The 18,396-nt window shown below is 35.7% G+C and overlaps 1 protein-coding gene across 2 annotated transcripts in view; it reads right to left on the bottom strand.

Annotated features, from left to right (window-relative positions):
- Positions 1-4,472, bottom strand: part of LOC140150963 (uncharacterized) — a 20,191-nt gene extending 15,719 nt beyond the window's left edge. The window contains exons 1-2 of one of the 2 annotated variants that reach the window (XM_072173125.1): positions 4,333-4,472; positions 611-810 (exon numbers count right to left, since the gene is read on the bottom strand). In XM_072173125.1, coding sequence (XP_072029226.1) covers positions 611-747 — 137 coding nt within the window. In that variant the 5' untranslated portion in view covers positions 748-810; positions 4,333-4,472. The remainder of the gene's footprint in view (positions 1-610; positions 811-4,332) is intronic. The other variant, XM_072173124.1, reaches the window with a different exon arrangement.
- Between the last annotated feature and the right edge of the window lie 13,924 nt (positions 4,473-18,396).

Below are 18,396 nucleotides of genomic sequence, written 5' to 3'. Positions count from 1 at the left end.
ACAAAGGGTCGTACCACAACATGACCGAAGGAGTAGTGCGTATTGGCGACATATCGTTGGTAGTAAATTCCAATTTTCTTTGCTTTGCCGTAGTTGTTCGGCTCAAAAATAAAAGGGATATATCTGACAGTAAAACCTAACATTTTATGGCAAAGAAATGCTAATCTATTTTGTATGAAAATGTTATAATATGGCTTTAAGAAAAGAACACATTTCCTTTGAAGTTAACAAAGGAAAATTAGAGCAAATGTACAAGAACAAGCAGCAGAATTGAAAGAGTTGTTGAATTATGCAATAAATTTGGCAGATACTACATTCCAGTTGAAATCCACACTCCCCCTGTGGAAGATTTTGAAATATCTTCCACAGGGGGAGTATGTTTTTCAAATGTAATTGGTTACAGTTAATCATTTTGAAACCCATACTCCCCCTGTATTATGGCTTTACCTATATCTTCCACAACTGGAGTGAGTATTTCAAATGGAAGTTACCCAATTGTCTCTTCTATTCAAAACTTATTCTCCCTCTGTGGAAGACTTTAGCTAAATCTTCCACAGGGGTGGTGTGAATTTTAAATGGAATAGCCCAATATACCAAGGCAGATACTCACTCATAATATGATAATGTGACCAAGCTGCTTTTCTGAATCAAAATAAACCAACGTTTTTGCCAGTGATACTGCCCAAACAGGTTTTTCTGTCCACTTTTCTTCACTGCAAATCCATCCTTTAGCACCACTTCTGTCATTGTGACATCTGTAAAATTAATGGAGCAATTGAGACCTGTTCTCACAAAATGAGCGGCAAATCGCTAGGAAAAAAAGGGAGATACGGTTCATAGAACATGCCAGAAAACAATACAAGTATACAATCCAACTCCAACCTCTCTTATCCGGCCATAATGGGACCAAACATTGGCCCAATAAGTGAAAAATCTGGATAAGTGAATTATATGTTATTCTGCATTGAATGTCTGGAGTGCTAACATTGAGACAGCAAAAGGTTACTCAAAATGGGGTAATTTGATGGTATTTGAGTGCTTTATGCCACATAGTTATGGTCTTCAAAATGCTTCAGTGCATGAAAATATGACTCAAGGCATTAAAAACATTCTTTGCTAGGGAGATCACATGTCCGGATCCGTATAAAAGAGGTCTGGATAAGGAAGGTTGAACTGTTAAATGGAAGAATTTTTTTGACTGAAATATTGACTTTTGCCCACCAAACAAGGGAGCAATCCTGGCAATATAATCATTTTAGAGTTTATGATTCACAAATTACAAATCTGGCCATAACTCAAATATCAAGATTTGCAACTTTCCTCTAATTTTGTGGCGGTAATTGCTTTATTCATTGAATGGATCTGTATAGAATCCATGTACTCACAGAGTAATGGGTAAAAGGTGTATAAAACATATGGGCATCGCTAGTGCACTTTGAATGAGGGTGCAGTGTTCCATGTCGATTAATACAAAAAAATTCATGTACATAAAGTGTTGGTACATCTGTTGCTTGAAAAATCTTCAAATTAGCTCACCGATTGCTTCGCATTCGTGGCTAGAGTCCCAAGCTATCAACATCCAGTAGAAATCACTGAAGCATTATGTGTAAAGCAATGGAGGTTTGAAAACAAAATAAAGCTGATCATGACGAGTAATCGCATCAGAAATGTTGCTCAAATTGCATTTGAACTAAATTTTAGACAGTTCAAATATTTGTGACCATCCACCAGTCCACCACAACTGAGCCCGGATGTCGCCAGTGCCACTATTGAGATATGCTCCATTGAACTTAACAATAAACAATAGGAACAAAGGATTTATTGACTGTTTTATTGATTTTTCACTACTTAAATGTCAAGTACTATAGACATGATATACATCATTTTAAAGCTAATTTCAAACAGAATATTTTGGTTGAATATCTCAAAAATGATGATTGGCGACTTCAGGGCTCAGTTGTGCTGGATGGTCACATTTGTCCAAATTAGGTAATCGATGCACAAGCTCAACAATGCTGGGTCCAAGGGCTCACCTGGTGAGGTCCATGAATCTCAGTATCCTGATTTACAGTTACAAGAACTAAGGGTATGTAGGACAAATACAGCCCTTCATTGAACCTACCGGTATATGGAATGGATATACCCTTCTTTGCCATTTAGCTTGAAATGGCATACACTCGATGCTGATCGAGAAATCTATCTACTATCCACGACGACACGGAATCATGTGATAGTTATTGTGTGGATTAATAGAGTGTGGAACTATAACTGCTTCAGTCACTCAATCATTGCCAATTTTCAAACATATTAAACAAGTTCTTTGTGAAGTTTAATGTTACTGAAATTTATTTTGATGACTTATCTGTATCTTCAGAGCAAACTTTGCTAATTTAAAGAGGTTAACCTAGTTCCAATAATTGGAACTCACAGCTCCGACCGTGAGTTCCAAGGAGCTACGTGTATGTGCCGCCACAATTTAGCATGCATTCATCACCATATTCACTTGTATAGTCGTGGAGTAGACTTTTCGCTGCTCATAAAAATCATTTAAAAATCATCTTTTTAAATATTTCTTTGGACAAAAGCTGATGCGTAGAATAAGTTGAGCAATAACAGATGACATACATCAGTGACACAGGTTTCTAAAGTGAGTATTTTACAAGATATACTAATGCAAACTTACCAAAATAAAACCCTGGAGGCACCCTATGGGAGTATCTACAACTTGAGAGAACAAGTACTCAAACGTTCGAAATTTGTAGTTACTACAAATAGAGGTTAACCATGCTATTAAACAATTCGCTGATGTTTCACTTGATCAGTGATCAGCATTGTTTACTTCTGAATTTCCATTGCTTTACATGGTGTCATGCTTCACTGATTCTGATGCATTTTGAGATAGCTCCACGTTTTATCCACATATCCATCGTCGGTTTAACAGTTGCTCGAGAAGTCTAGCCAAGAATTTGCTCACCGAAAGCTTCACATTCTAGGCTAGAGACCATTGCATTCATAATATAGTCAGATTCACTGATGCATGACACTGGAAGTTCAGAAGAAAACACAGCCGATCACGACAGGCGATTGCATCAAAAATGTTGCTAAAATTTATACACTTCAGCAAAACTTTAGACTGTCCAAAATGATAGGCAAATCTTGCTCAAAAGATACAGTTGACTCATCGAAACAACTTTCATCGAAATTTCAACATTAACAGAATAAAAAATGATAGTAACGCACTCTAGCATCGAATGTGTAACTATCGTGTGCAAATTCGAAACTAGACTTCTCAAGTAAGTTATTAGTGGCCTGGATTGAGGATAGACTTTACGATCAAAGTCAAAATAACACTTTAAGTTTTAGAACTACTACAAGATAGAAAGAAAAACAGGCTTTTGTTGATTATTATTTCATGCATGTCTACTTGTACACAGCTTATTCATAAATGCAGTATGTGTGGCTCACGCATGGTGATGAAGTATTGCAGATTTACAGCATGTTTTGGAAGTTTCTGTCAGCGATGCCTAGCTCGAGATACTCTAGCTAAAATACAGGTTTACATTTAAGACGAAGAAGAAACCCGCCTCGAAGCCCGCCCTACTCATTATTTCATTGTACTTATTGCAATTTGCCTCCACATATTACGTAATCAACACAAAGCTTTTGTGAGGATTAGTGAGTGGATAAGAAATTGACAGCGGAGGATACGAAGGACATGCCGATTGTTAGTTGTCAATCATGAATTGCCGCAATGTTTTAGTATTTTACTGCATGGCATTCCGCAAGCACCAAGACAAATTATGCCGTATTTTTCCAAAGATCATCTCATATGAAGTAAGCTGAATGCGATCTGTACTTTTGTTACTTTCCGATCGCTTTTGATCACCTATTATCGGCGAATTTGCATGAAAACACGTGAGTTCATGTTGTGTAAACATAATTAGCATAGACACAAATGAAATTACGATGCAATACAATGCAATTTGAATGCGCAACAGATCTATAGAAATAACGTGGCCCAGTTTTTTGCAGAATTAGACCCTGTCTGGCGATGCCCGGCCTCTGTCGTCTGCAATCTCGTCCAAGCAGGTCCATGAACATAAAGTGTCTCGATTTGAGCCTGGTCCCCGCCCTGGTCCTAGTAAAATGCAAGACCAAGAGTCTTAAAACCTTACATAAAATAAACTAATGCTAACGCTTTCTGTGATCTCTGTCATGTCAGTGCAACTGCCAAATTCGGAAGGCTAAACTTATAAGCTTCCTCATATTATCATGAAACCGATACAATTCATGTACTGAAATAAAAAATAAAATACAAAAAAGACAACAAACCTCCGTTAAAGCCTTTGTGACACAAGACCACTATTTATTTTATGTTTTCTGCCTTTTCTCACAAATATAAAACCGGGGTATAAAACAACCGGCAACCGGACACGGTATAAGTGAAACCGGAAATGGGAAATTCCCCTTTTACAGGAAGGAGGGCGCTCACACTTTTATTTAAGGGTAGGCCTACATGCCATAGACTTTACGTGCAAAATAGGGGTCACGTTTTAGGCTATAAGTCGAGTTACGTCTAAGTTACGTCTTACTTTGAAATAATATATATTTGATATTGATCAGAACAAAATTCTGCATAACATATCTGAAAATGACACCATATTTTAGGTCTACTTTTTGAGAAAAATAGCGCTATATAAAAGGCCCAATTTTCCCGTGTTTACGTCCGACTGCTAAGGCCGTATAAAATTAATGTTTTGGTTCTCGTCCCCTCCCTCCTCAATTTCTGGGATTTGTCAGATTTTTTTAAATAGATTTTTCAATTATTTTAGACTTTGGAATGATTCATGAATTTTTCATACATATAAATAAGTTTATTAGAGAACAAGGACCACTTCCAAGTCTGTCTGTGGTACTCTAGGTGGTTTATCCCTCAGAATCTCACATTTGAAAAAAAAATCACTGTTGGAAAAGACCGAAAACTACAGACAATGCTGATTTTACACTGAAAAAAAAACACCTCCCTCCCTCATCAATTCATGACAATCCTCTGGACGAGAACCAAAATATTAATTTTATACGGCCTAACCGCGTTTTGACCTCGTGTGTTCATGCGCTCATCATCGTAAACATCACTCAAATCTTTTGCGTTTTCTGTTCAAATTAGTAGAGATCACATTCACAAGTCTAGCAAAACACGATTTGGAACACTAAAAGTGTTAATATTTTACCGATTTTGCACAATTTTTATGCAAAGTTGGGACTATAGGCGTGATAAACTTTTGCCGGAAAACGCTTCACAGGCGGATTTAGTGGTATATGAACCCTAAAGCGATATATTTTATAGAGTCATGTTAGTATTGTTACTGGTGTGCTATCTTCTGAAGCTCAAATTAAAATTTCAAATGTTGCTACATTTTGTTTTGGTTTATAATTTTAATTGCATGTGGTTTTTTTTTTTTACTTTCTGAATACTAGTAGGCCCTATAATAGCTGAAATAAAATGCAGGCCTATGTTTTCATTGTGCCCTGCGCGAGATACCGTATATATTTCGAATCGAACTAAGGCCTACTTGTGCTATATCTACTGAGAATCAAATTAAAATGTCAAATGTTGCGACATTTTGTTTTGGTATAATTTGGGACTATAGGCGTTAATTTGGGACTGTAGGCTATGTGATTCTAAATGCTAGGCCTATCTTCAGTAGATATAGCAAAAAAAATCCTAAAATGCGCACGGTTACTCTGTGCGAATAAAAAAACAAATCGGCATTCGGCCTATATGCCGCGCTATTAAAAAAAAAGGGGGGGCAAGAGGTAAAAATAGAGAAACAGGCAGATGCGGAAAGTGATGAGTCTGTAATATCGCTTTAAACTTTCTGATGTATTAGAAAGAAAAAACTCGCCGCTACATGATGAAGTAAAAATTTAGAGAAAATAATGGTAAAACATTACTTCTAGAGTAGAAAGATGACTAGGGATGAGATTCTAAATGCTATCTTCAGTAGATATAGCCTATAGCCAAAAAATCCTAAAACGCGCACGGTTACTCTGCCCGAATTAAAAAATCGGCATTCGGCCTATAGGCCTATGCCGCGCTATTAAAAAAAAAAAAAGGGGGGGGGGGAAGAGGTAAAAATAGAGAAACAGGCAGATATAATCTCCGCTTTATAAGTGCCGTTTTTAATTTTGGTCAGCTTCGTCATTTTACATTTCTTTATAGCTCTGCAGTCGGCCCAATGCCGAATTTTCTCTGAGCGCGCAACCCCGTTCAATGCAGTTTTGCCATTTCGCGCCGTACTGAATCATTATTTACAATGCGTGCTAGGTAATAGGTTTTTTTTCTTTTTTCGTTTTTTTTAATATTATTATTTTTTTATTGCTTGCTATCTTCTGAAGATAGCAATTTTGGTCAGCTTCGTCATGTTAACATTTCTTTATAGCTTTGCATTCGGCCTAGTGCCGATTTTTATACTAAAAGAAAATGTGGCGAGACATGCCGTAATTTGCTCGATTCTGGTGCCGGTGTCTATAGAGCTCCTGCATTGATTTACATGGGTAATATTAAAATTAAAATATCTCAAGAACCGAATACCGTATGACGCTGAAACAAACTTTGAAATAAAGCTTTTACATTTCTCTATCTGTTTAATGCCATTTTGGTGTTTGTCGGATTCGTGTGATTTTGCTATCAACTGCAGATAGCTCAAATTTAAATGCCCGCTGGTTGTCGTATTTGTCTGTGAACGAGATAAAGGGTACATACCACAAAAAAGCATTCCAGATACTTATCGTGCTAAATAGTGGTCGATCGCGTTTTGGCCAAAAGTCGAGTATATTTGATATCATCTTAATCAGAACAAAATTCTGTATAACATAAATGACACCAAATTTTAGGTCTACTTTTTGAGAAAAATAGCGCTATATAAAAAGACCCGATTTTCCCGTGTTTACGTCCGACTGCTCAGTAACCGCGTTTTGACCTCGTGTGTTCATGCGCTCATCATCGTAAACATCACTCAAATCTTTTGCGTTTTCTGTTCAAATTAGTACAGATCACATTCACAAGTTCTAGCAAAACACGATTTGCAACACTAAAATTGTTAATATTTAGTACCGATTTTGCACAATTTTTATGCAAAGTTGGGACTATAGGCGTGATAAACTTTTGCCGGAAAACGCTTCACAGGCGGATTTAGTGGTATATGAACCCTAAAGCGATATATTTTATAGAATCATGTTACTGGTGTGCTATTTTCTGAAGCTCAAATTAAAATTTCAAATGTTGCTACATTTTGTTTTGGTTTATAATTTTAATTGCATGTGTTGTTTTGTTCTACCTACTGAATACTAGTATATAGCTGAAATAAAATGCAGGCCTATGTTTTCATTGTGCCCTGCGCGAGATACCGTATATATTTTCGAATCGAACTAAGGCCTACTTGTGCTATATCTACTGAGAATCAAATTAAAATGTCAAATGTTGCGACATTTTGTTTTGGTATAATTTGGGACTATAGGCGTTAATTTGGGACTGTATGTGATTCTAAATGCTAGGCCTATCTTCAGTAGATATAGCAAAAAAAATTCTAAAACGCGCACGGTTACTCTGTGCGAATAAAAAAACAAATCGGCATTCGGCCTATATGCCGCGCTATTAAAAAAAAAAAAAGGGGGGCAAGAGGTAAAAATAGAGAAACAGGCAGATGCGGAAAGTGATAAGTCTGTAATATCGCTTTAAACTTTCTGATCGGGACTGATGTATTAGAAAGAAAAAACTCGCCGCTACATGATGAAGTAACAATTTAGAGAAAATAATGTAAAACATTACTTCTAGAGTAGAAAGATGCAATGACTAGGGATGAGATTCTAAATGCTATCTTCAGTAGATATAGCCTATAGCCAAAAAAATCCTAAAACGCGCACGGTTACTCTGCCCGAATGAAAAAATCTGCGTTCGGCCTATATGCCGCGCTATTAAAAAAAAAGGGGGGGGGGGAAGAGGTAAAAATAGAGAAACAGACAAATGATAATCTCTGCTTTATAAGTGCCGTTTTTAATTTTGGTCAGCTTCGTCATTTTTACATTTCTTTATAGCTCTGCAGTCGGCCCAATGCCGAATTTTCTCTGAGCGCGCAACCCCGTTCAATGCAGTTTTGCCATTTCGCGCCGTACTGAATCATTATTTACAATGCGTGCTAGGTAATAGGTTTTTTTTCTTTTTTCGTTTTTTTTAATATTATTATTTTTTATTTTTTTGCTTGCTATCTTCTGAAGATAGCAATTTTGAGTCAACTTCGTCATTTTAACATTTCTTTATAGCTTTGCATTCGGCCTAGTGCCGATTTTTATACTAAAAGAAAATGTGGCGAGACATGCCGTAATTTGCTCGATTCTGGTGCCGGTGTCTATAGAGCTCCTGCATTGATTTACATGGGTAATATTAAAATTAAAATATCTCAAGAACCGAATACCGTATGACGCTGAAACAAACTTTGAAATCAAGCTTTTACATTTCTCTATCTGTTTTATGCCATTTTGGTGTTTGTCGGATTCGTGTGATTTTGCTATCAACTGCAGATAGCTCAAATTTAAATGCCCGTTGGTTGTCGTTTTTGTCTGTGAACGAGATAAAGGGTACATACCACAAAAAAGCTTTCCAGATACTTATCGTGCTAAATAGTGGTCGATCGCGTTTTGGCCATAAGTCGAGTTACGTCCAACTTTGAAATATATATTTGATATCATCTTAATCAGAACAAAATTCTGCATAACATATCTGAAAATGACACCAAATTTTAGGTCTACTTTTTGAGAAAAATAGCGCTATATAAAAAGGCCCGATTTTCTCGTGTTTACGTCCGACTGCTAAACGCGTTTTGACCTCGTGTGTTCATGCGCTCATCATCGTAAACATCACTCAAATTTTGCGTTTTCTGTTCAAATTAGTAGAGATCACATTCACAAGTTCTAGCAAAACACGATTTGCAACACTAAAATTGTTAATATTGTACCGATTTTGCACAATTTTTATGCAAAATGGGGACTATAGGCGTGATAAACTTTGAAATAAAGCTTTTACATTTCTCTATCTGTTTTATGTCATTTTGGTGTTTGTCGGATTCGTGTGATTTTGCTATCAACTGCAGATAGCTCAAATTTAAATGCCCGTTGGTTGTCGTTTTTGTCTGCTGAACGAGATAAAGGGTAGCCTACATACCACAAAAAAGCTTTCCAGAGACTTAACGTGCTAAATAGGGGTCGATCGCGTTTTGGCCATAAGTCGAGTTACGTACTAATATAAAGCTGTCCCCTCGCGAAGCAAACCACGCAGACGACGCGGCCGCATCGCTGTTAAACAACGGTGAAACATGATTGAATCCCTAATTGACTATCTACCGAAGATAGCAATCACGGCGGGTTTATATGAGCGTATTGAATCATCATTGTTTTTTGTTTTGTTTTGTTTTGTTTGTTTTTGTTTTGTTTTTGTTTTGCTTTTTTGATTTGTTTCTTATTTTCTTTCCTTCATGTTGCCTAATGCCGATTTTTTTTCTCGGCGCGCGGCAAATTATAGCCGTTTTACCGGCCCCGGGATTTTGCATACTGAATCCTCGCATTTTGCACACTGAATTATCATCATCTAGAACATGTGTTAGGCAATGTTTTTTGGAACATTATTATTTTGCACGTTTTTTGCTTTGCTTGCTATCTTCTGTAGATAGCATTTAGGGCCTTCCATTTTTTTTTATGATTATCATTTTGACTCTCTACCAAAAATAGCAATCACGGCGGGTTTATATGAGCGTACTGAATCATCCTTGTTTTTTGTTTTGTTTTCTTTTTGTTTTCTTTTTGTTTTGCTTTTTTGATTTGTTTCTTATTTCCTTTCCTTCATTATCAGCTTCTTCATTTTAACATTTCTTTATAGCTTTGCATTCGGCCTAATGCCGATTTTGTTTTCTGGCGAGCGGCAAATTATAGGTGTTTTATCGGCCCCAGGATTTTGCGCACTGAATCCTCACATTTTGCGTACTGAATCATCATCATCTAGAACGCGTGTTAGGCAATGTTTTTGCAACATTATTATTTTGCATGTTTTTGCTTTGCTTGCTATCTTCTGTAGATAGCATTTAGGGCCTTCAATTTTTTTCCTTTATGTTTAATGATTTTTTTTAATGATTATCATTTTGACTGTCTACCGAAGATAGCAATCACGGCGGGTTTTTATGAGACAAAAAGTAATATTTTGCATACTGAATCATCATTGTTTTTTGTTTTGTTTTGTTTTGTTTTTGTTTTGTTTTTGTTTTGCTTTTTTTTTTTGTTTCTTATTTTCTTTCCTTCATGTTCCCAATAATCTCGGCTATATAAGTGCCGTTTTAAATTTTGGTCAGCTTCTTCATTTCAACATATCTTTATAGCTTTCCATTCGGCCTAATGCCGATTTTTTTTTCTAGGCGCGCGGCAAATATAGCCGTTTTACCGGCCCCGGGATTTTGCATACTGAATCCTCACATTTTGCGCACTGAATTATCATAATCTAGAACGCGTGTTAGGCAATGTTTTTTGGAACATTATTATTTTGCATGGTTTTTGCTTTGCTTGCTATCTTCTGTAGATAGCATTTAGGGCCTTCCATTTTTGTTTGTTTATTCTTAATGATTTTTTTATGATTATCATTTTGACTCTCTACCGAAAATAGCAATCACGGCGGGTTTATATGAGCGTACTGAATCATCATTGCTTTTTGTTTTGTTTTGCTTATGTTTTCTTTTTGTTTTGCTTTTTTGATTTGTTTCTTATTTCCTTTTCTTCATGTTGCCAATAATCTCGGCTATTTTAGTGCCGTTTTAAATTTTGGTCAGCTTCTTCATTTTAACATTTCTTTATAGCTTTGCATTCGGCCTAGGCTTTCCAATTTTTTTACTTTATGTTTAATGATTTTTTTTAATGATTATCATTTTGACTGTATACCGAAGATAGCAATCACGGCGGGTTTTTATGAGACAGAAAGTAATTTTTTGCATACGGAATCATCATTGTTTTTTGTTTTGTTTTGTTTGTTTTTGTTTTGTTTTTGTTTTGCTTTTTTGTTTTGTTTCTTTTTTTCCTTTCCTTCATGTTGCCAATAATATCGGCTATATAAGTGCCGTTTTAAATTTTGGTCAGCTTCTTCATTTTAACATTTCTTTATAGCTTTGCATTCGGCCTAATGCCGATTTTGTTTTCTGGCGCGCGGCAAATTATAGGTGTTTTACCGGCCCCGGGATTTTCCGCACTGAATCCTCACATTTTGCGTACTGAATCATCATCATCTAGAGCGCGTGTTAGGCAATGTTTTTGCAACATTATTATTTTGCATGTTTTTTGCTTTGCTTGCTATCTTCTGTAGATAGCATTTAGGGCCTTCAATTTTTTTTACTTTATGTTTAATGATTTTTTTAATGATTATCATTTTGACTGTCTACCGAAGATAGCAATCACTGCGGGTTTTTATGAGACAAAAAGTAATTTTTTGCGTACTGAATCATCATAATTTTTTGTTTTGTTTTGTTTGCTTTTTGTTTTGCTTTTTTTTATTTGTTTCTTATTTTCTTTCCTTCATGTTGCCAATAATCTCGGCTATATAAGTGCCGTTTTAAATTTTGGTCAGCTTCTTCATTTTAACATTTCTTTATAGCTTTGAATTCGGCCTAATGCCGATTTTGTTTTCTGGCGCGCGGCAAATTATAAGTGTTTTAATGGCCCCGGGATTTTGCGCACTGAATCCTCACATTTTGCGTACTGAATCATCATCATCTAGAGCGCGTGTTAGGCAATGTTTTTGCAACATTATTATTTTGCATGTTTTTTGCTTTGCTTGCTATCTTTTGTAGATAGCATTTAGGGCCTTCAATTTTTTTACTTTATGTTTTATGATTTTTTGATGATTATCATTTTGACTGTCTACCGAAGATAGCAATCACGGCGGGTTTATATGAGCGTACTGAATCATCATAGTTTTTTGTTTTGTTTTGTTTTTGTTTTGTTTTTTTTTGTTTTGTTTTGTTTTTGTTTTGTTTTTGTTTTGCTTTTTTGATTTGTTTCTTATTTCCTTTCCTTCATGTTGCCAATAATCTCGGCTATATAAGTGCAATTTTAAATTTTGGTCAGCTTCTTCATTTTAACATTTCTTTATAGCTTTGCATTCGGCCTAATGCCGATTTTGTTTTCTGGCGCGCGGCAAATTATAGGTGTTTTACCGGCCCCGGGATTTTACGCACTGAATCCTCACATTTTGCGTACTGAATTATCATCATCTAGAGCGCGTGTTAGGCAATGTTTTTGCAACATTATTATTTTGCATGTTTTTTGGTTTGCTTGCTATCTTCTGTAGATAGCATTTAGGGCCTTCAATTTTTTTACTTTATGTTTAATGATTTTTTGATGATTATCATTTTGACTGTCTACCGAAGATAGCAATCACGGCGGGTTTATATGAGCGTACTGAATCATCATAGTTTTTTGTTTTATTTTGTTTTTGTTTTGTTTTTGTTTTGCTTTTTTGATTTGTTTCTTATTTCCTTTCCTTCATGTTGCCAATAATCTCGGCTATATAAGTGCCATTTTAAATTTTGGTCAGCTTCTTCATTTTAACATTTCTTTATAGCTTTGCATTCGGCCTAATGCCGATTTAGTTTTCTGGCGCGCGGCAAATTATAGGTGTTTTACAGGCCCCGGGATTTTACGCACTGAATCCTCACATTTTGCGTACTGAATTATCATCATCTAGAGCGCGTGTTAGGCAATGTTTTTTGGAATGTTTTTTTAATGATTATCATTTTGACTCTCTACCGAAGATAGCAATCACGGCGGGTTTATATATTAGCGTATTGAATCATCATTGTTTTTTGTTTTGTTTTTGTTTTGTTTGTTTTGTTTTGTTTTGTTTTGTTTTGTTTTGTTTTGTTTTGTTTTGTTTTGTTTTTTTTTGTTTTTGTTTTGTTTTTGTTTTTCTTTTTTGTTTTGTTTCTTTTTTTCCTTTCCTTCATGTTGCCAATAATCTCGGCTATATAAGTGCCGTTTTAAATTTTGGTCAGCTTCTTCATTTTAACATTTCTTTATAGCTTTGCATTCGGCCTAATGCCGATTTTGTTTTCTGGCGCGCGACAAATTATAGGTGTTTTACCGGCCCCGGGATTTTGCGCACTGAATCCTCACATTTATTTATTTATTTATTTATTTATTAACCATATTTAAACAGGGTAACCTACTCAACAAATATTACAATGTTGATTTTCAGTAGGGCCCTGAGACAAACATATAAAAGCATTAAATACACGTAGATTATACATTATTAAAAACCATACAAAATTGAGCTTACATAAATATTACACAACATTAAAATACCTTATATAAATATTATACAGCATGAAAACCAAGTTTTTGTAATTAAAAATAATTCAAAGAGCTACACGAAGTATTTAAAAAACATATGACATGTATGAGCTGCAGAATTAGTTGTGCTACAATTTCAGGTCTTCTTTTAGTTTCTTTTTGAATTGCATTAGTGAGTTGACTTGACGAATATCTTTCGAAATAACATTCCATAATACGCTACCTTTGTATTGGAAAGAGCTTTTACCATAATTTGTATTGCACTTTGGAACATATAGATCGCCATTTACACTACCTCTAGTGTTAACAGAATGAATGATATTAACTGGACGAAACAGATCATTGAGGTAGGAGGGTGCAATTTCATTTTTAACTTTAAACATCATACATCCAGTTAAGAAAATAATACGGTCTCTTATATTCATGAAGCCTAAAGTACGTAACATGTCGTTTATATGAGTTCTGTATGGTACACTTAGTATAATTCGCATTGCCGTGTTTTGGAGTTTTTGAAGCTTATTTAAGTTTATTTCACTGCAGCTACTCCAAATAGTAATTGCATAATCAAAATGTGGTAAAACCATAGTGTTGTATATAGTAATCAGTGAACTTCTCGGGACAAACGGCTTAACTCTTCTCATGACTGCAAGACTTGTACACACTTTACGACAAATATTGTTGATCTGCTCTTTCCATTTCAAGTTAACATCAATTTGAACACCAAGATATTTAAAACATTTGACATTTTCAATCTCAACATTATTCATATACACTTTAACATGATTAATTTTACTAGTTTTAACAGATGTACCAAGTAACATAACTTTTGTTTTCTTCACATTTGCTTTCATAAGATTATTATCAAACCATTTACAGAGTGTATTAAGATCTTCATTTAGGTTATTCTCTATTTCCTTAACATCTTTACTACAAACATAAATCAAGGTATCGTCGGCATACATGTCAACAACTGAATGTTTTAGATCATTTGGCATGTCGTTAATAAATAAAAGAAATAAAAGTGGCCCAAGTATAGAGCCTTGTGGAACTCCTGATGATATAACATGGGGCACAGAAATGGAATTATTAATAGAGACATATTGGGTACGTTTGGTGAGATATGTTTCAAACCATTTTCTTTCATTATCTTTAACACCCAATGCGTGCATCTTTTGAATAAGCAGTTTATGATTTACCATGTCAAAGGCTTTACTTAAATCTACAAAGACTGCTCCAACATAATTACCATTATCTATATCTGTACTCCATTTATCAATCGTTTTAAGGAGAGCTGTACAGGTAGAGTGTTGTTTACGAAAACCAGATTGACCTTTGTACAAAATATTGTTATCGGTGACATAATTATATAACTGACTATGTACAATCTTTTCCAGTAGCTTAGAGCACACGGGTAAGATAGAAATGGGCCTGTAGTTGGAAAACTCATCTTGATTACTACCTTTATAAATGGGAATGACACGAGCTATCTTTAGATCATCTGGGAAGCAACCTTGTTTTCTTTCCTTCATGCTGCCAATAATCTCGGCTATATAAGTGCCGTTTTAAATTTTGGTTAGCTTCTTCATTTTAACATTTCTTTATAGCTTTGCATTCGGCCTAATGCCGATTTTTTTTTAGGCGCGCAGCAAATTAAAGCCGTTTTACCGGCCCCGGGATTTTGCATACTGAATCCTCACATTGTGCGCACTGAATTAACATCATCTAGAACGCGTGTTAGGCAAAGTTTTTTGGAACATTATATTTTGTATGTCTTTGCTAAGCTTGCTATCTTTTTTAGATTGCATTTAGGGCCTTCAAAGAAAATAATTTATACCTCTATTTTTTTTCTTTATGTTTAATGATTTTTTTAATGATTATCATTTTGACTGTCTACCGAAGATAGCAATCACGGCGGGTTTATATGAGACAAGAAGTAATTTTTTGCGTAGCCCTCTCAGGGCAAGTGATCTACGAGGCTACTTAGAAAAGAAATTTAGATAGAAATGGGATCTACTAGGTGAAATGTGAGAAGAAAAGGGGATCAACGAGGTAAATGTGAGAAGAAAAGTAATCTACGAGGCTAATTAGAAAAGAAAGGTGATTGCCGAGGCTTAATGTGAGAAGAAAAGGTGATCTACGAGGCTAATTGGAGACGAAAGATGATCAACAAGGCTAGAAAGGGGATCTACGAGGTTAATTTGAGAAGAAAATGTGATCTACGAGGCTGAATAATGGGAAGAAATGGGATCTACGAGGGCAATTTGAGAAGAAAGGTAATCAACGAGGCTTAATGTGAGAAGAAAAGGACGGTGATCTACGAGGCTTATTAGAGAGGAAAGGTGATCAACGAGGCTAATTAGAAGAAAGGTGACCAACAAGGCTAGAAAGGGGATCTACGAGGTTAATTTGAGAAGAAAAGGTGATCTACGAGGCTTAATAATGAGAAGAAATGGGATCTACGAGGCCAATTTGAGAAGAAAGATGATCAACGAGGCTTAATGTGAGAAGAAAAGGACGGTGATCTACGAGGCTTATTAGATAAGAAAGGTGATCTACGAGGTTGATTTGAGAAGAAAAGGTGATCTACGAGGCTTAATAATGAGAAGAAATGGGACCTACGAGGCCAATTTGATAAGAAAGGTAATCAACGAGGCTTAAGGCTTAATGTGAGAAGAAAAGTTGATCTATATATGAAGCTAATTAGAGAGACAGGTGATCAACAAGGCTGATTAGAGAAGACTAATGAAAATATAACATCTTAACCGGGCTGACATTCCTCGTAAGACTTGGGTCAATATTAATATTTGGGTCCTCTTCATATCTCAAAATGACAAGATGCTATGACCCCCGAGTAGTGTCAAATGGAAGAGAACAAAGTAAAGAATAACAAAAAGATAATGCCCCCACAGGGGGTATAACACTCCTCATAAGACCTGGGTCAATATTCATATTTTGGGTCCTTTTCCATCTCAAAATGCCAAGAAGGTATGAAGCGCCCGAGTGGTGTTAAATGAAAGAAAAAAAAGTAAAGAATGTATTAACGATTATTTCCCCACCGGGGGTGACACTCCTCGTAAGATTCGAGTCATTATTCCTATTTTGGGTGTTTTTCATAATCACTCGAATTTCCAAGAAAAATATGACACAGTGGTATATCTAATGAAAGAGAAAAAAGTAGAGAATTATAATAAATAAATAAAAAATATTTTGACATTCCTCGTAAGACCTGGGTCAATATTCATATTATGGGTCAACAAATGTTTAAAAAACCTTAACATTTTTTATTTACAGTTGCTTAAAAGAGTATTCTGTGATTCCAGCGTCTCTCTTTTTATGTCCACGAAAAGAGCTTATTCCCCAAATTTCAGTGGATTCCGATTTTGCGTTTGCGAGTTATGCATGATTACGGTCAGGCCCGTACGCAGGATTTCATTTGGGGGGGTGCTGATTTTGAAAAAGTGGACCTTTTTTTCCAAATTTTGTGAAAAGTGGACTTTCTTCCTAAAATGTGGACCTTTTTTGTCCAAAAAAAGCATAAAAACCCTGATTTTTTTTGGCTCGCTGCGCTCGCAAATTCTGAAATTTTTGGGCTTTTTGTATACTTTTCCAAATTTGGGGGTGCGTCGCACCCCCGCACCCCCCTGCGTACGGGCCTGATTACGGTATGTGTATTACACTGCTCCATAGACAATGTGTTGTATAATTTCGTTCTGTTGACCAGAACGTAAATAAATTTTGACTATATTTTTGTCAAACGAATTAATCTGCAAGAGATATTTTGTACATAAACATGTAAACATTTCCAGTGGTATAAAAATCCCAACTTTTTTGATAAAAGTGGGGGGTGAGGCTGTGGATCACGAAATGCGGCCTCTTTAAAATCTAGATGAAAAATGGGCCAAAATTAAGATCATGTGACCCTATAAACTCGGGTCAAAGGAAGATGGACGTACAACTTTTGGTCAAATCCCTGATCATGTCGGATGCTTATGCCTCTGCCCATAGGCCAATACCCCATAACTGCATGTATTACCCGACTGCATTGTCATTTTGCGTGGAGTACCGGGATACGGTAAATCGACATTACATCACTGTATTGCAGCAACATGCACATAGCCGTGCCGAACAATTTCAATGACGGGAACTTATAACCAACGAGGTTGAATGGGTCAAACCATTAAATCTCTTTAAGCCTAAGAGCGAATGAAAGTTAAAGATAAAGAGGGTGTGTGTGTGGGGGGGTGGGATGGGATGTGTGTAGAGGGGGTGTTTGTAGATATTTAACAAAGATTAAAATTGTGAGTTTAATGACATGCACCAGTTTTGTTACACAATGATGCAAACACCTTCATTGTGGCACACGGAAAGCAATTTATTTTTTTAAGGTTATCAACTATTTAAAACTGTTGCGCCTTGGTAGTTCACAGCATCTTGCGAATGGTACCTGGCAAAAATTGCATTGATCATTTCATAGCGAGTGTACTACAAGAACTTAAACATCACTATACTTTTGTATGTCATGTGGTTTTTGAGTTATGTTGTAAAGGGGGCTAAAACAACAACACTTTTGTAAGACGTTCATAACTCATTAACAGCAATAAACCAAGCAAGAGTTTAAAGTAAATGATTTGTAGAATGAACTTTTGCAAAACTTTGAAGAGTTATTTTTCAATAATATATTGATTTAGATAATGAAAATTGATTTTTTTTACTGCTTTGACCAATATACCTCATCTACCCTTAACAGCAGCCTATTCCTTTGATCACAAAATGTCCAGATACAATTTTATACATACACTAAGCTACACTAAGCCCCCTTTTGTGTTTAAGTGACAAAATACCCGTAATTAACAATAAAATAAAACATCGTGTAACAAGTATTTGCATTTATTTGCAGCACGTGCCCTGCATAATAAACATTGGCGTCAAACAGCGGTGAGATAGGCATATCATATTAATGCTAATACTATAAAAGTTGCGGGCGGATCAACTATTTTACTGCATTTATAATATTTA

Source organism: Amphiura filiformis, chromosome 4, assembly GCF_039555335.1.
Source record: "Amphiura filiformis chromosome 4, Afil_fr2py, whole genome shotgun sequence".
Lineage (NCBI taxonomy): Eukaryota > Metazoa > Echinodermata > Ophiuroidea > Amphilepidida > Amphiuridae > Amphiura > Amphiura filiformis.
This window is presented reverse-complemented; position numbering and strand designations above follow the sequence as displayed.